At 38.8% G+C, this 19,147-nt stretch overlaps 1 protein-coding gene across 1 annotated transcript; it reads right to left on the reverse strand.

Moving 5' to 3' along the window:
* Positions 1-6,754: 6,754 nt before the first annotated feature.
* nhlh2 (nescient helix loop helix 2) lies at positions 6,755-8,657 on the reverse strand. The gene is given in 2 exon segments (XM_062052150.1): positions 6,755-8,445; positions 8,448-8,657. Coding segments are annotated over 2 exon segments (375 nt in total). The 5' UTR covers positions 8,620-8,657; the 3' UTR covers positions 6,755-8,242.
* Between the last annotated feature and the right edge of the window lie 10,490 nt (positions 8,658-19,147).

Below are 19,147 nucleotides of genomic sequence, written 5' to 3' on the forward strand. Positions count from 1 at the left end.
ACGCATGCGCGGAAAATGCGCACGTCATAGTCCCATCCAGTGTTGCTTTGTGTGCAAGTTCTTAAATGTAACTTATCTGAACAATATCCAGTGTTGTGGTATTTCAATTAACTGGAATCCAGTGTGCTGTGGGGCCCTATTGTAGTGAATCACGCCTGAGACATCATAAATTAATCAAATATTTATTAGACAAGAAAGTACACAATATGACAAAGAACATTTGACAACAATCAATCTAGGGATCTAGATAATCTGGTCAGGACACTCCTCACTCTTTTGCCTTCACCTTCATTGTCCATTCCTTTTTGGTGACTTTATATACTCTGGACCTAGACGTTGAGTCCGCGACATACATGGCAGACAATAACTGATACAGTCTGCTTTGCCAGTCCAAATGCATTCACCGTTTTCCGTAGTCTTCCCTCGATGGCCAGGTAATAAAAAGCACACGCTACCTTTTTTATCACATGCACGGGAGCCCACATTCTCGTTGTCTCTCCTTCGACAAATGGACAAAGTTTTTCGGTAAGTAGAATCACAGCTGACCTCGACTTTCGAAAGTTATCTTGCCGTCTGAGAAGTGTTGTATCCCAAATAGCTGCAATCGCTTTCTCTTAAGGTATTCATGTGTGATTTCCACAAGCGTCTGTACATGTAGAGGAAGGAGAAACACGGGCATGTCCGGATGACTCGCCTCCATATTTCCAGTGGTTAGCTCCGAGTTACGAAACCGCTTCATTATGAAGCTGGCTAAGGCGCGTTCTTTCTGACGTCACTTCCTGTGTGGGGCGCTGTCTTTCTGACTTCACTTCCTCTCTGAACTCAGTTTGTAAACGATCAATGAGTCCATACGAAGCTAAGAGCCGGAGATTCAAGAAATACACGGCCCACTTACCCGTGTAAAAAAGTATCCAAGGAGGTGGACCTTAAACAATAGTTTAGTGTGGCTGAAATGGGGCTTAGGCTAAATAATTATTCGTTTAAGGGGTTATCCGGCTTAGTGTAGACATGGCCTAAGACACAACATCGGCTTCATCGTACAACACTTATCAATGTGTCCCTGCGTTTAAAATGTTTGGACCCCTGATGTGTGATGAGGATGTAAAGATGGTGTACGTGAAAGTACTCTTGTACAAGCTGAGTTTTCGATGGTTTGTCTCCCAAATGTTTCTAAATATTTGTACTTTTTTTAGGCGAAGCATTTGACCATATTCCATGTCGGTGGCGAGCTGGCTCATAAATTTCCACGTCTCCCTTCCCTCCGCTCGCCCGCTTTCCCACGGGAGGTGCCAGACGGCCAGTAATTTGGTTGTCTTGGCTCGTCTGGAGTAACACCTGCCCCCTCTCTGGGGAGGGACAGACCCTTTCAGCCAGCAGCACACATGGATGAGCTACTACTGCCTTAAGCTGATGACCACTCAGAGAGTGTGTGCGTGCATGTGCGCGTGCATGTGCGCGTGTGTATATAGTCTTCTATATTGCGGCTGAGTACAGGCCAAACGTGTGCACAAGCGTGTGAATGTGCAGCACGCGTCGCCTTTCCAACACATGCAAGAGTGTGAGTGTGACGTCATCCATGTCATCTAAACTGACATCAATCTAAAGGGTGTTCCGAAAGTCTGAGTGTAAAATATTAAGACCATTCCATCAATTCGGTGCCATTTGCATCCCGAGGAAATACAATTAAGAAACGTATGATACAATTAACTGTAATATTTTTTGGGAAGCAAAGTGATCTGCATCATGACCTGATTTTATATTTAAAGTAATCAATATAATGTAATATATTCATTTAAACTACCTAAATACAGTGAGGATAGCATTCGCTGCTTCCGAATAGCATTCGCAGAAAATTTTACTTTACCATGTAATTTAATTACCGTATATAAACCTTCAAAAATGTTATACTGTTTACATATTAGTGTTACTCATTATTTTAATTATATTAAGTTGATTTTCTTTAAAATTTTAATTATTTAAAAATTTCAACAATTATTTACACCTTAGGCTTGTCCGTGGGATTTTAACTCAGCCCTGTTACCCTAATACAGGGGTCGGGAACCTTTTTGGCTGAGAGAGCCATGAAAGCCAAATATTTTAAAATGTATTTCTGTGAGAGCCCTATAATATTTTTTAACACTGAAAACAATTAATTGCGTGCATTTTTAAGTAAGACCAACATTTTTAGAGTATAATAAGTCTCTTATTCTTTTTAATAACATTGTTATTCTGAAGCTAACCAATAATAAATAAAATACTTCTTACCATTAATTCGACTTCTTGAACAGGTGCGATAGAAAACAGATGGATGGATTAAAATGTATGAGAATGGTTATAATTTGAAAGTTATTTTTAACACTGTGATTACCAGCGGAATTATTAATTACTTATCGTGTTAAGCAATGTCAGCTAAGATTTATCTGAGAGCCAGATGCAGTCATCAAAAGTGCCCCATCTGGCTCTAGAACCATAGGTTCCCTACCCCTGCCCTAACACATTACTCCCTCTGAACAAATGTGGAATATTCCACAAGTCACATGGTCCACAGGAAATTGCATCATTCACATCCTCTGAAGGCCATGTGAAGAACAAACAAAAGTAAATTCATGCTTGAATTTTTCTGTTAATCTTAAATTATATTTAAACTACTATATAATATATAAGTATTTTGTATTTTGTATTTTGTAGAAACACTGTAATGTGCTTAATTAATGTCAACTTGATATTTACATAGATGCCATGTGGCTAAATTTCATGTATTTGCCTATTCGATGCTGTAGTCCAGGGGTGTCAAACTCATTTTAGCTCAGGGGCCGCATGGAGGAAAATCTGTGCACACGCGGGCCGGACTATTAAAATCATGGCATTAAAACTAAAAAATAAAGACAACTTCTGATTGTTTTCTTTGTCTTACTTTGGCCAAAATAAAACACATTCTGTTACAATAAAAATATAGAAATAATACCGGCAGCGGTAAAGTTGAAGGAAAGAAGAAAGTGAATTAATTTTTTTAACTAAATAAATTGACATATGCATAAATATCTGATTTCTTTTGTATTATTTTTTTAATGAATTAAGTAACAGTTATGACAACCTTTTTCAAAACACAATATAGAATGTGAGATATAACAGGATAATGAATACATTTATTATTTGTTTTCAAAACGGTTACAAAGAAGTGGGACCCCAAAAGTTTACTGTGGGACCCCATTTTTATGACTTGATGGGGTTCCTGGGACCCCATTTTGAAAATTCCTAGCATCAACACTGATGGAGTATTGGTGTGTGCAAAACAGCAGCAGGCGGCTGTGGCTTGCGGGCCGGTTCTAATACTAATCAAATATCATCCATCCATCCATCTATTTTCTACCGCTTGTCCCTTTTGGGGTCGCGGCCTTTACTTTGACACTCCTGCTATAGACTCACTCATGTTATTTCCAGTCCTGTTATTTGAATTAATCATCTTAACTACATCTACCACCTTGTACAAAAATGTATTAAAATTGCCAGAGAGGGGCCAAAATGCATTTTGAGTGGTCCAATATGTGTATTATAAGATTTAGAGGTGAACAACTATATATATAAAACAAATATAATAAACATACAGAGAGGTACCTCAACTTACGAGTATTTTGGGATGCAGGCTGTCTCTTGGCTTTTCGTTATGCTTTAGGTTGCGAGCCTAAATTAGAGTTACAAGCCTCCCCGCCGCCAGTAGTAATTGTCACAGCCCACAGCCAGAGTGCAACACAATCCTGCCCTCCAACCACTGAACAGAGAAAGAAAGTGGGAAGGAGAGTGCCGAGAAGAAACGGCGGACGACACCTACCAAACAACGAAAACAACCATAAAAAACCTGACCAACCATGGTCAGGAAGTACATATTGAGAGTGGGTCTTTTTCAAAGGTTGCACACAGTTAAGTTGATCATGTTTGCCGTGTGCATGACTTCACTTGGTGGTTACAAGATCCTTGAGAACTGAGCCACTTGTGCAGACGCCAGCTGATACGAGGACTGACTAATCAAGCTGCAACCCAATGCTACCGAGCATGCAGACTCATGCACATCTTCACTATAGTTTTCTCAAAGAAATTAAAATCAAAATTAACTACATTGTGTAGACATTGTATAGACTTACCGTAGACTCGCACTACAAGTAATTATTTCTTCTTTCTTCAGTGTGACGATCTGTCATCTCTGGTGTCCCATGTTCTGTTGTTTCCTTAGTTTGTGTTTATGTCCTGGTCAGCACTGCTATTTTGGTTCCATGTCCTGTCTGTCTCTTTGAGCACTTTTCCCCTCATCTGTCGCTGATTGGCAGCCTTGCCACACCCGGTCGTGTTTGCCAATCAGCTGGCTTCTATTTATGCCTGCCTCGCCTCCAGTCAGGGCTCGAGGTTTGTTTTGTTTCTTTGTTACTGACTGTTAGCTGCATGCTGTGTGCTGCTGATCCTGTGTTGAGAATGACCAAATACTTACTGTATCTTACCTGCATGTCATCCACCTGTCTCCTGCATCTTGGGGCCATGCGAGTTCACAACAAATAGTACACTACATTTTCCTTTTCATCACTGTTGTTTAAACAGGTATAGCAACTGGTAGCTTCTTTTGACAAAGCAGCTGGATTCAACGGAATCAAAACAACATCTAAATGGTGGACATGTATCCATGAAAATATGGAAAAGCTGCTGATGGTGTGTCTGAAGTGTTTCAGTTCATTCTGCCTCAAAACGTCCGTGTGCAACATAAACAACAAAAACAATTACTAGACACAGCCAGAAGGAGACATCGCAGCAGTCTGCTCACCAAGATAAATGATGTACATTATTATTACATTACTTCAGTTGTTTGTAGGACATTCTATTGTTTTCTAACAATATTTATTATCTGAAAGTGTATTTTTGTTTTAAAAAGCATGTTAGATGTAACAACTGTGATGTTTTGGAGGGAGATCAGCGATGACATTAATTTAAATGTATCTCAATGGCCGATGATGATTTGAGATAAGAATATTTTGGGCTGGTAAGTTGACATTGTATGTGCAAATACGTTTCATTTAATAACTAGTTAATTATATAATTAATTACATGTGAAAAAGCTATTTAAAAAATAATTCCAATAAAATAATTTTAAACATATAAAGACATTATTGTATATACAGTATAATACAGTAAATATAATACATTATAAAAATTAAAAATATGTGAAAAATAATTATTCAATTACAAAAAAGCTAATAATTACACATTTATCAGGGCTGTCAAAATGAATGAGTTAACTAATGTGATTTATCACAAAAAGATTGCATTAATCATGAACACCCTTAGATTAATCATGCTTTTTATTTTAATCGTAAACCGTACGTCAGTGCAAAAATTAGTGAGGAGACTCTGACTGGTGTGCTCCCTGGCAAATTTCTCTCCAAATAAAGCCTGAAATAACTTAAGATAAAACTGTCAACAGGTTTTGTGCAAATAAATGAAATGCATTCAAGTTAAACGTTTAAAAATTTTCCTGGACGACATTACGACAATACAGTCCCATTTGTGTACAAATATTGGGGTCTTTTATCAAGCACATTTGAATTATGCAAGCAAGTAATCACCTGTGATTAATCATGATGAATCCAAAATCCAAAATGTGATTAATTTGATACAAAAAATGAATCATTTGACAGACATAAATATATCTAATCAGAACCGCATTACCATTGTATTCTCTATAAATATTGTTATATGTCAAAACTGTGAGACTTTATGTGACAATAGTGAGTATAAGGTCAACCTATGCATATTTGAGTGTGTGTGTGTACGTGTGCGTGCGTGCGTGTGTGTGTGTGTGTGTGTGTGTGTGTGTGTGTGTGCGCGTGTGTGTGTGTGTGTGTGTGTGTGTGTGTGTGTGTGTGTGTGCGAGCAGCATGCATCATCTGACATGCTTCCACGTGCTTGTTGGTGAATTCACAGGACTTTCTATACCAGTCAACATGCCAACATGAGCGCTGACACCGCTCGGACTGTTTGTTTTCCATCGTTGAACCACGTAAACCTGGAGTATGAAAAGTGCAGCCTGGGGATCCTCTTCTGCCCATAACTCATTTTTTTAAATTAATTCTAATAGTAGAATTGCAAAAAAACAAAAAACAAATGCACTAAAAAGAGTAAAGGTAAGACAGTTCAATATGTATCTAATAATCTAAGTATACTGTGTACCGTATTTTTCGGAGTATAAGTCGCACCGAGTATAAGTCGCACCTGCCGAAAATGTATAATAAAGAAGGAAAAAAACATATATAAGTCGCACTGGAGCCCGGCCAAACTATGAAAAAAACTGCGACTTATAGTCCGAAAATACGGTAATCGGTTCCTGATACATTTTTTTTTAACCCAATCACAATATTTACCTTGCTCTTCTTCTCTCCTTCTATAGTAAATTGCAACCACTCAAGTTAGTCCCTCCCATTTTGCTCCATAGCAAGATGCGACCTCACCATCATTTTGCAATATTTCTCATTGGGGGCGCAGAAATGAGCATATTTGACACATTGTAAAAATGCAATAAAACATGACAAAAATAACAATAAGGTATAAGTCATGAAAAAAACTGACACAACATTGATTTTACTAATGCGCTTTGTCACCTTTAACTCCAATTTTCAGCCCTCATAAGTACTAAATATTACAGAATGTTTAAAAGACAATACAAACAGTGTTTTCCAATATGTTCATTTTAATTGAAAATATGAAAAGTGTTGTTTAGAAAGCAATAATATCTCTACTAGAAAAAGATGTGCATAAAGCAACAAGTGGTCTACACAACCCTGAAGAGACAAACAGATCTTTGGATACAAGATATGTCACGAGAAGAACACATCATCAATTTCCAAAAAAGAAAAAGCATAAAGCCAAAGCAAATACACCAAAAATATTCAACACAAGTCATTTTTCCAAATGATTTGGTCCCAGCAAAAAACAATATGTTATTTTCAGAATTGCAAAATGACATTTATGAGTGGAAATAAATAAAAATTTTAGAGCCACTGCTCCGTCTTCAAGTGCTTGTCGTTGCTATTGATACACAATAGACATCAAATAAAGGTCATAAGAGTTGATACACACATCAAACGCAGCATAAATAAATAAAGTAACACAAAGTGCCATTTTTCAAGAGTGCGAAAAAAAACACACCACAACTTCACAGTCTAAACGCAAAACACACACTGATACAAACATAAACAAATGACTCTTAAATATCAACACAATTAAATAAATAACTAGCAAGGTCACACATTATTTAAGTGGCACTTACGCATTTCTTTTGATTTTTTTTTATCCTTCCTAAACTAAAAATCTAAAGCAGCTATCTTTATTACCCTTTTTTTTTATTTTATTTTTTTTTTATTCCAAACGCTCTCATCTACAAGCTGGCCTCAAGTCTGGACAAATAGAATATACAGTATGTGCATTATAACAAGTTGTATTTCACTCATGAATAATACAAAAATAAATAGTACATTAAAATTAAATCATTTAATAAAACATATAGGCTATATATAATAATATAAATACAAATATGGTAAAAAAATAAATAAATCAATAGGTGGAATTAAGAATCAGGTGATGTATGTATTTGTATACGAAATTAAACAAATGTGGTATGATATGTGCAAGTGTCCAGACTTTAGGGATCTCCTTGTAGCTGTCCACCAGCAAGACACTTTTATTGTGAAAAGTCCAGAAAATGAAAAGTGTATATATCTATTATTTTTTTTGACACTTTGTCAGTGAGACAGTTGTACGTCTCTACCCACCATAAGTGGTGTGTCCAAGCTTGCAAAAAATATAATAAAAATACAAAAAACGTATATAACTTTATGTTACAGCTGACTAAGCAAATGGTTTGTAGAATTAAATTGTTTTATGTAACATTACCGAAATTCTTCTTCTTTGTCATTAGAATGTTTATAATTTGTGAAGGGACAATAAATGGGGGGAAAAAAAACAAAAAAACACAGTCCACAAATGGCCCCCCGGCCACACTTTGGACCCCTGTGCATACCTGCTGGTTTTGGTGGGGATACCTGGTCCGCGTTGGGTGATGCGTCCAAAGTAAAGGACGTAGTACAAATACTGCTGATGAGCATGTAAAGGCCACACGGACCAGGTCTAGACCTCCAGGACGTGATTCTTAGACCAGGTCTAGACCTCCTGGACTTGGTCAGGTATAGGATATGTTGGATCAGGTCTAGACGTCCAGGACGTGGTTCAGGTAGGAGATGTAGCAGATAGCCAGTCTGAGAATCTCGATCTTGGACAGTTTCTTGTCGGGGGGCAAAGTGGGCAGCAGTTTGCGGAGCTCCGCGAACGCCACGTTGAACGCCTCCACTCGGATCCGTTCCCTGGTGGCGTGGGCCGAGCGGTACTTGGCCGTCGCCCGCCGCCGCCGCGCTTCTCCTCGCGGCTCAGAGGCTGATCGGACCGACACTTGTTGGCCCGCTCCTCGCCCTCCTCCGCCGGTTCCTCCGACGAGCAGCCCGCAGACTTCAGGCCGCTCAGCAGCGTCTCCGGGTCGGACTGAGTCCACGAGAGGTCCGCCTCGGCCTGGTCCGGACTGAGCATCATCTTGAAAAATTCTCTCTTTGGACTAAAGTTCCTACACACAAAACATTTAGGAACCCTTTTCATATTTTTGTTTCATTGCAATTAAACAATTTTAAAGTCATATCTGAAGTAAATGTATGTAAATTAAAAAAAAAAAAAATCAACATTCAAATATTTTTGAACTCAATAAATTATGAAAAAATAACATTGCAGGTAGCAAATAACTATTATTTCAGTTTGATCACATTTTGTGCGAGATTATTTATTTTTAGAAAGAAGTGCTAAATAGTGGACTATACTTTGAGACTCACCTTGTTTAAGAAAAAGTCTTTAGGCTCTACTCGAAGTCATGTTGCGGCTGAATGTTGCAGTCAAGCACGCAACTTCAGCAACGACCGACCAAGGGAACTTTCCTGCAAAACATGCAGGTGTTTGTGGAGAGAGGATGGAGAAGATGCTGATGATGGGGATGAGGAGCTCCTCCACATGTGCGGTAAAGAGACAATGGAGGACCGCCGCGACTCTTCTACTCGCGGAATAAGAAGATGGTGGAAACAAAGGATGGGCAGATAATCCACTTCCTTCAGAGCTCAGTCTCACTTGTGAGAAAATATCCAAACGATACCGGCAGATGAAGAATGACTTCAGAGACGAAGGGGATGGAATTTATTGGAGCAAAGCTATTGTTTCTCTCTCTCTCTCTATCTCTCTGTCTCTTTACCGCCCTCTCTCTCTTTCTCTCTAACGGAGCTCTCTCTCCTCCCCTGAGCGTGCAAATATGTGATGTTAAAAAAAAAAGAAAAAAAGAATAAACGTATCTATGTCTGAATGGATACCCTTAATTTATTTGATGAATTATGCTCTTCATTTATTGTAGATATTCAATTTGCATTTAATTAAAAAGCAGCTGTGTCATATACAGTCGCGATCAAAAGTTTACATACACGTGTAAAAAACATAATTGTCATGGCTGTCTTATAATAATTTCTACAACTCTTATTTTTTTGTGATAGAGAGATTGGAGCACATACTTGTTTGTCACAAGAAACATTCATGAAGTTTGGTTCTTTTATGAATTTATTATGGGTCTACTGAAAATGTGACCAAATCTGCTGGGTCAAAAGTATACATACAGCAATGTTAATATTTGGTTACATGTCCCTTGGCAAGTTTCACTGCAATAAGGCGCTTTTGGTAGCCATCCACAAGCTTCTGGTTGAATTTTTTACCACTCTTCTTGACAAAATTGGTGCAGTTCAGCTAATTTGTTGGTTTTCTGACATGGACTTGTTTCTTCAGCATTGTCCACACGTTTAAGTCAGGACTTTGGGAAGGCCATTCTAAACCTTAAACAAAAATTGAACTGTTTGGCCACAATACGCAGCAATATATTTGGAGGAGAAAAGGTGAGTCCTTTAATCCCAGGAACACTTCCTACCGTCAAGCTATGGTGGTGGTAGTATTATGCTCTAGGCCTGTTTTGCTGCCAAAGAAACTGGTGCTTTTCAGAGAGTAAATGGGACAATGAAAAAGGAGGATTTCCTCCAAATTCTGCAGGACAACCTAAAATCATCAGTCCAGAGGTTGGTCTTGGGCGCAGTTGGGTGTTCCAACAGGACAATGACCCCAAACACACGTCAAAAGTGGTAAAGGAATGGCTAAATCAGACTAGAATTAAGGTTTTAGAATGGCCTTCCAAAGTCTTGACATGTGGACAATGCTGAAGAAACAAGTCCATGTCAGAAAACCAACACATTTAGCTGAACTGCACCAATTTTGTCAAGAGGAGTGGTCAAAAATTCAGAAGCTTGCCAGAAGCTTGTGGATGGCTACCAAAAGCGCCTTATTGCAGTGAAACTTGCCAGGGGGACATGTAACCAAATATTAACATTGCTGTATGTATACTTTTGACCCAGCAGATTTGGTCACATTTTCAGTAGACCCATAATAAATTCATAAAAGGACCACATTTCATGAATCTTTTAACAAGGAATGGAGATTTTTTTTTTTCTAAGTCTCTTTACCGCTCTCTCTCCATCTCTCTCTCTTTCTCTCTAACGGAGCTCTCTCTCCTCCCCTGAGAGTGCAAATATGTGATGTTAAAAAAAATATAGAACAAATGTATTTATGTCTGAATGGATACCTTTAATTTATTTGATACATTATGCTCTTCATGGTTCTTAACCTTGTTGGAGGTACCGAACCCCACCAGTTTCATATGCGCATTCACCGAACCCTTCTTTAGTGAAAAATAAAATGTTTTTTTTTTTCAAATTCAAGACAAAGTTATATGTTTTTGGTAACACTTTAGTATGGGGAACATATTCTAAGTAACAAAGACTTAATTTAGAGTTATTTGGTCAGGGTTAGAGGGTTAGGGTTATTATAAGGCCGGATAAGGCATTAATAAGTACTTAATAATGACTAGTTAAGAGCCAATATGTTACTAATTTGCATGTTAATAAGCAACTAATTAATGGTGAATATGTTCCCCATACTAAAGTGTTACCATGTTTTTTAATTGTGCATAAAATGAACCGTGCATGAACATTACCTTGATTAAACAACAAAACCAACACAGTGCATAAACTCACAACAAATTACACACCTGCAAACCAGTCAGCTGTTGCCGTATCCGTAATACGCCGATAGGGAGAAATTTTATTTACACGATGAGTCGGGTGTGTCTTGACCTCCACCGAACCCCTGAGCCCGACTCACCAAACCCCTAGGGCAGTGGTTCTTAACCTGGGTTCGATCGAACCCTAGGGGTTCGGTGAGTCGGCCTCAGGGGTTCGGCGGAGCCTCCGCCGCAGAGGTCAAGACACACCAGACTCATCGTGTAAATAAAAACTTCTCCCTGTCGGCGTATTAAGGATACCTCCAAACAATGTTCCCTCTAATTTTCCATCTGATTTGCAGGTGTGTAATTAGTTGTGAGTTCATGCACTGTGTTGGTTTTGTTTTTTGAACAAGGTGATGTTCATGCACGGTTCATTTTGTGCACCAGTAAAAAAAAACATATAACTTTGTCTTGAATTTGACTTAAAAAAAAAAAAAAATTCACTAAAGAAGAGTTCGGTGAATGCGCATATGAAACTGGTGGGGTTTGATACCTCCAACCAGGTTAAGAACCACTGCCCTAGGGTTTGATCGAACCCAGGTTAAGAACCACTGTTATAGATATTCAATTTGCATTTAAATAAAAAACAGCTATTTTCATGTGTCATATATGTTATGGTTTAATTGCCACAAGTTTCAAAATGTGTGAAATGGAGAAGGGAGAAGCATCATTTATTTAATCCAAAATAATCAACGTTTATTTTAATTGCCCTTAATCACCAGTGTCTCAAAGGGCTGCACAAGCCACAACGACATCCTCAGCTCAGATCCCACATCAGGGCAAGAAAAAACTCTACCCAATGGGATACAGTGAGAATAAAGGACAATAAAATGAAATTAAATGATCATTTGTTTACTGTCTTTATTTAACATTTTCCAATAGGGATCATTTGCCTAAAGAGTTTATAACAAGGAATGGAGAAAAAAAATGTTAAAGTAAATACAGAATAAATTAAACATTATAATTAGTCAAAAACACTGCATTCAAATTAAGTAAAACAAATTAGAATAAGACTGGACAGTACAGTTATCATTATCAGTGTTGTAATAATAAATAAAAAAATAGATTTTATTTTTATATAATTTGTGTATATTACTACACAAAACAATACAGTGGAACCTTGATTCACGAACATCTCTATCTCTTTACATTACACCAATTATGCCGGTGTGCGGACCATGTCTCAGCATACCAACGCTTCATTCATTCATTCATTTTGCATGCTGCTTGAAGCTATTGGGGGCTGCCATCTAATGACATCACTTCCTGTACACAGGGATATAGCTATTTTGAAGAGGCTGGGCGACCTTCGTCACATCCTACATCCTGTACACACTGGCGCGGCCATTTTGAAGAGCTTCGAGGCACTTCTGACGAGTTTATTTCCACAATTGTCGTACCTTTGTACGACATATATATATATATATATATATATATATATATATATATATATATATATATATATATATATATATATATATTATATATATATATATATATATATATATATATATATATATATATATATATACGTTAGGTCAGGATAAAACACAAGAGGCTATATCATCCCTACAAGCGTGTTTCGCAGGTTTCCCTGCTCGTCAGGGGATTTTATTTAATTATTTAAAACCTGGGAAAGCTGCGAAACAGGCTTGTAGGGATGATATAGCCTCTTGTGTTTTTTCCTGACCTAATGTATATTTCGCTCTACCCCGGTATTGAGCACTGTATAACGGATAAACCACAGAAACCTCGACTATGTATATATATTAGGGGTGTGGGGAAAAAATCGATTCGAATTCGAATCGTGATTCTCACGTTGTGCGATTCAGAATCGATTCTCATTTAAAAAAAATCGATTTTTATTTATTTATTTATTTAAAAAAGTTTTTTTTTTAAAATTAATCAGTGCAACACAACAATACACAGCAATACCATAACAATGCAATCCAATTCCAAAACCAAACCCGACCCAGCAACACTCAGAACTGCAATAAACAGAGCAATTGAGAGGAGACACAAACACGACACAACAAACCAAAAGTAGTGAAACAAAAATGAATATTATCAACAACAGTATCAATATTAGTTACAATTTCAACATAGCAGTGATTAAAAATCCCTCATTGACATTATCATTAGACATTTATAAAAAAAAAAAAAAAAGAACAATATTGTCACAGTGGTTTACACTTGCATCGCATCTCATAAGCTTGACAACACACTGTGTCCAATATTTCCACAAAGATAAAATAAGTCATATTTTTGGTTCATTTAATAAATAAAACAAATTTAAATTATTGCAATCAGTTGATAAAACATTGTCCTTTACAATTATAAAAGCTTTTTACAAAAAACTACTACTCTGCTTGCATGTCAGCAGACTGGGGTAGATCCTGCTGAAATCCTATGTATTGAATGAATAGAGAATTCTTTTGAATCGGGAAAAAAAATTGTTTTTGAATCGAGAATCGTGTTGAATTGAAAAAAAAAAATAGATTTTGAATCGAATCGTGACCCCAAGAATCGATATTGAATCGAATCGTGGGACACCCAAAGATTCACAGCCCTAATATATACGTATATATACATGTACATACACATACATATATAATATATGTATGCATATATATATGCATACATACATTATATATATGTATGTGTATGTATATATATATCAGTTAATGGTCCTCTCAGTTCCAGGTGATTTGAAAGGATCGCCACCGCCCAAGCCTCTGCTTTGCTTGCAAGAAGGCTCATCCCTAAATACCTAAATTGTGGCGGGATTTTCTCCTTTCCCACACTTTGAGGAGCAGAGCATGGATATGACTAAGAATATCTCTGCTGGGATTCTGTCAGCTTTGTTGTTCTTCATATTCAAAATGAAGTTCTTCACCTCTTGTAAACTCGGTGGTGCATCATGTCCACCTTGATGGTTTGCTGTAGCAGATGATCATTTTATTTATTTTACTTTTTAGTGTCACCCTATTGTGGTCAGTGGGACACATACCTCAGTGACCTTAAAAGCTATACCATCAGGAGCCTAGTCTTCAGGCGGTACACCCACGTTGTGCAGGTCTGAAGGTAGAGGCCTGACAAAATGCAATCCACTTCTCCAGGTTAGCAAACAACCAAATTCAATGAAGAAGACAATGTTACTACTGTATTAGCACAGAAAAAAGTGCTGGAACATGATGGAGCAGCATGTGCACATCATGCCCCTTAAATATGCCTGCTAAATCTGGCCCTGGTTCTTATTATACAGTTAACATGGCATGCATGTTTGTATTATCCTAAATAATATACATAATAAGCAAGATTTATTGTACTATACAATTAACATAACTTTCCTCATGTTATCAATCAATCAATCAATCAATGTTTATTTATATAGCCCTAAATCACAAGTGTCTCAAAGAGCTGTACAAGCCACAACGACATCCTCGGTAAAGAGCCCACATACGGGCAAGGAAAACTCAACCCAGTGGGACGTCAATGTGAATGACTATGAGAAACCTTGGAGAGGACCGCATATGTGGGTAACCCCCCCCCCCTCCCCCCTCTAGGGGAGATCGAAAGCAATGGATGTCGAGTGGGTCTGACATAATATTGTGAAAGTCCAACACATCAGCGAAAGTCCAATCCATAGTGGGGCCAGCAGGAACCATCCCGAGCGGAGACGGGTCAGCAGCGTAGAGATGTCCCCATCCGATGCACAGGCTAGCGGTCCACCCCGGGTTGGGAGCAGAGTAGAAAAGAAAAGAAAAGAAACGGCAGATCAACTGGTCTAAAAAGGGAGTCTATTTAAAGGCTAGAGTATACAAATGAGTTTTAAGATGAGACTCAAATGCTTCTACTGAGGTAGCATCTCTAACTTTTACCGGGAGGGCATTCCATAGTAATGGAGCCCGAATAGAAAACGCTCTATAGCCCGCAGACTTTTTTTGGGCTCTGGGAATCACTAATAAGCCGGAGTTCTTTGAACGCAGATTTCTTGCCGGGACATATGGTACAATACAATCGGCGAGATAGGCAGGAGCTTGACCGTGTAGTATTTTATACGTAAGTAGTAAAACCTTAAAGTCGCATCTTAGGTGCACAGGAAGCCAGTGCAAGTGAGCCAGTAGAGGCGTAATATGATCAAACTTTCTTGTTTTTGTCAAAAGTCTAGCAGCCGCATTTTGTACCAACTGTAATCTTTTAATGCTAGACATAGGGAGGCCCGAAAATAAAACGTTACAGTAATCGAGACGAGATGTAACGAACGCATGGATAATGATCTCAGCATCGCTTGTGGACAAAATGGAACAAATTTTAGCGATATTACGGAGTTGAAAGAAGGCCGTTTTAGTAACACTCTTAATGTGTGACTCAAACGAGAGAGTTGGGTCGAAGATAATACCCAGATTCTTTACAGAGTCGCCTTGTTTAATTGTTTGGTTGTCAAATGTTAAGGTGGTATTATTAAATAGATGTCGGTGTTGAGCAGGACCGATAATCAGCATTTCCGTTTTCTTAGCGTTGAGTTGCAAAAAGTTAGCGGACATCCATTGTTTAATTTCATTAAGACACGCCTCCAGCTGACTACAATCCGGCATGTTGGTCAGCTTTAGGGGCATGTAGAGTTGAGTGTCATCAGCATAACAGTGAAAGCTAACACCGTATTTGCGTATGATGTCACCTAGCGGCAGCATGTAAATACTAAAGAGTGCAGGGCCAAGAACCGAACCCTGGGGAACTCCGCATGTTACCTTAACATAGTCCGAGGTCACATTGTTATGGGAGACACACTGCATCCTGTCAGTAAGATAAGAGTTAAACCAAGACAAGGCTAAGTCTGACATCCCAATACGTGTTTTGATACGCTCTAATAAAATATTATGATCAACAGTATCGAAAGCGGCGCTAAGATCAAGAAGCAGCAACATAGATGACGCATCAGAATCCATCGTTAGCAATAGATCATTAGTCATTTTTGCGAGGGCTGTCTCCGTAGAGTGATTTGTCCTGAAACCGGATTGAAAAGGTTCACAGAGATTGTTAGACGCTAAGTGTTCATTTAGCTGCTGTGCGACAATTTTTTCGAGGATTTTCGAGATAAACGGAAGGTGGGACACCGGTCGGTAGTTTACCAAGAGATCAGGATCGAGGTTTGGTCTTTTGAGTAGAGGATGAATAACCGCTTTTTTGAATGCTAGGGGAACAGTGCCAGAGGAAAGTGATAAGTTTATAATATTTAACACTGATGGACCTAATAGTACAAAAAGCTCCTTGATAAGTTTCCCAGGAATTGGGTCAAGTAAACTTGCTGTTTGTTTTGTCCCATTTACACATTTTAACAATTCCTCCAATGTTATTTAATCAAAGAGATAGAAACTATTTTGGAGGGCAGTGTCCGTCGTACATACAGTCGTATCTGTGTTAATAGAACCCAGTTGTAGCTGAGATGCATTGTCTTTAATCTCTTTTCTAATGACTTCAATTTTCTTATTAAAGAAATTCATAAAGTCATCTGCTGAGTGGGTGGAGCTACTGGGAGGAGTCCCTTGTTGGGTTAGCGATGCTACTGTACTAAACAAAAATTTAGGATCATTTTTGTTGAGGTGGATGAGATTTGAGTAATATTTAGCTTTAGCTGAGGTAAGCATGTGTTTATAAGTTATTAAACTATCACTCCATGCTTGATGGAAAACCTCAAGTTTAGTCGCACGCCATTTGCGTTCCAGCTTTCTACATGATAATTTCTGGGCTTTAGTTTCTTCTGTAAACCATGGGGTACGCCTTTTAGGGGCCCTTTTTAGCTTTAGCGGTGCTACACTATCAATGGTGTCGCGCAGGGCGTCGTTAAAGTTGTTAGTGAGGTTATCAATAGAGCCCACATAATTTGGGAATGGTGCCATTACCGAAGGCAGTAGGTCAGTAAGAGTCGTCGTTGTGGCAGCATTAATGTTGCGGCTGCTATAGTAGTTATTATTATTATTATTAGTTTGTTGACAATGAGTCAGAACTTCGAATTTTATAAGGTAATGATCAGACATTACTTTAGTGTACGGGAGTATTGTAACTTTAGAGGTTTTGACACCCCTGACAAGCACTAGATCTATCGTATTACCGTTGCGATGCGTGGGTTAATTTATTATTTGTGTAAGACCACAGCTATCAATTATAGTCTGGAGCGCCACGCATGGAGGGTCCGATGGGGTATTCATATGGATATTAAAGTCCCCCATTATGATTATATTGTCTGCGTGCGTCACTAGATCAGCAACAAACTCTGAGAATTCACAGATGAAGTCCGAATAGGGCCCAGGGGGGCGGTAGATAACAGCCAGGTCGAGAGGTAGCGGTGTGACAAACCTCATAGTGAGCACCTCAAACGAGTTATATTTATTATTTAGGTTAGGTGTAAAATTATAGTTTTCATTGTATATTAGTGCGACACCCCCTCCCCTTTTAAGAGGACGGGCAACATGTGCATTCGTATAGTTAGGAGGAAATGCCTCATTTAGCGCAAAAAATCGTCTGGTTTGAGCCAGGTCTCGGCGAGACCAACAACGTCAAGTTTTGTCTCTAATGACCTCATTAACTAATAACGTTTTGGAAGATAATGATCTTATGTTTAAAAAGCCCATATTATAGGTAGTGGCCTGTTTTGAGGATTTTTTGTTGAAATTATCCGAAGTATCAATATTAATAATGTTGCGTTTATTATGCGTAGTGCACTTTAAATAGTTTCGACCATATCTAGGAATTGATACGACGGGAATTTCCAGATTGTTTGCTTGATGCTGCGATAAACTGAACGCATCATAGTTAGCCACCTCAGTACAATGTATGTCCGCCTCTGACACGGTCACAAAAGAAAAAACATTATGTGAGTTGTGTTTTATTCTAAGAGAATTGCTATGTGTGCAGGGATTATCCAGCCTGGCGCCGGCTAGTTCTAGTTTAAATGACTCCTTACCCGGACACTCCACGCTTCTTTGGGGATTAGCCTTTCCCTTTGTTGTTAGCCCCGCTCGGCATACCCGCTTCTGCTTCCGCTCACACCGCTTACGTCTCCTCCATTGACGGTCCCCGCTAGTACTTGACTCCGCTGCTACAAAGGCCGCTCGATGTAGCCCGCGAAGTATTCCCATGCTAGCGAGGAGGTCCACCGTACATGCATCTTTCAGTCTATAACGACCCGATCTATCCACATCCAAAATTGTCTGTCGATCGTATGTGATCACAGAGTGTTCACGCTTTGAGCCAGCCATGAAATTGACAGAAATGACGGGTGTTTTTTGCCAAATCGCTCTAAACTCCCAAGAGCGTCTTCAAGCTGCTGCATTTCAATGCGCCGCCATTTTGTCATCATCATTATCATACCATACATTTGCCTTGAGATCCATCCATCCATCCATTTTCTACCGCTTGTTACTTTCGGAGTTGCGGGGGGTCGCTGGAGCCTATCTCAGCTGCATTCGGGCGGTAGGCGGGGTACACCCTGGACAAGTCGCCACCTCATCACAGGGCCAACACAGATAGACAGACAACATTCACACTCACATTCACACACTAAGGCCAATTTAGTGTTGCCAACCAACCTATCCTCAGGTGCATGTTTTTGGAGGTGGGAGGAAGCCAGAGTACCCGTAGGGAACCCACACAGTCACGGGGAGAACATGCAAACTCCACACAGAAAGATCCCGAGCGCAGGATCCAACCCAGGACCTTCATATTGTGAGCCAGACGCACTAACCCCACCGTGCTGCCCCTTTTTTTTGCCTCGACCTGCATGTATATATTAGAACATACAATTAACATAACATGCATGTTTTTATTATACTATACAATTAACCCAATTTTGATTTGATCATGTTATATTTTTACGTGGAATGCATGGTTTTAGAATGAGGAAGGAGAAAACCACATAAGCATACT

The sequence above is a fragment of the Entelurus aequoreus genome, linkage group LG07 (assembly GCF_033978785.1).
Source record: "Entelurus aequoreus isolate RoL-2023_Sb linkage group LG07, RoL_Eaeq_v1.1, whole genome shotgun sequence".
In the NCBI taxonomy this organism is placed as follows: Eukaryota; Metazoa; Chordata; class Actinopteri; order Syngnathiformes; family Syngnathidae; genus Entelurus; species Entelurus aequoreus.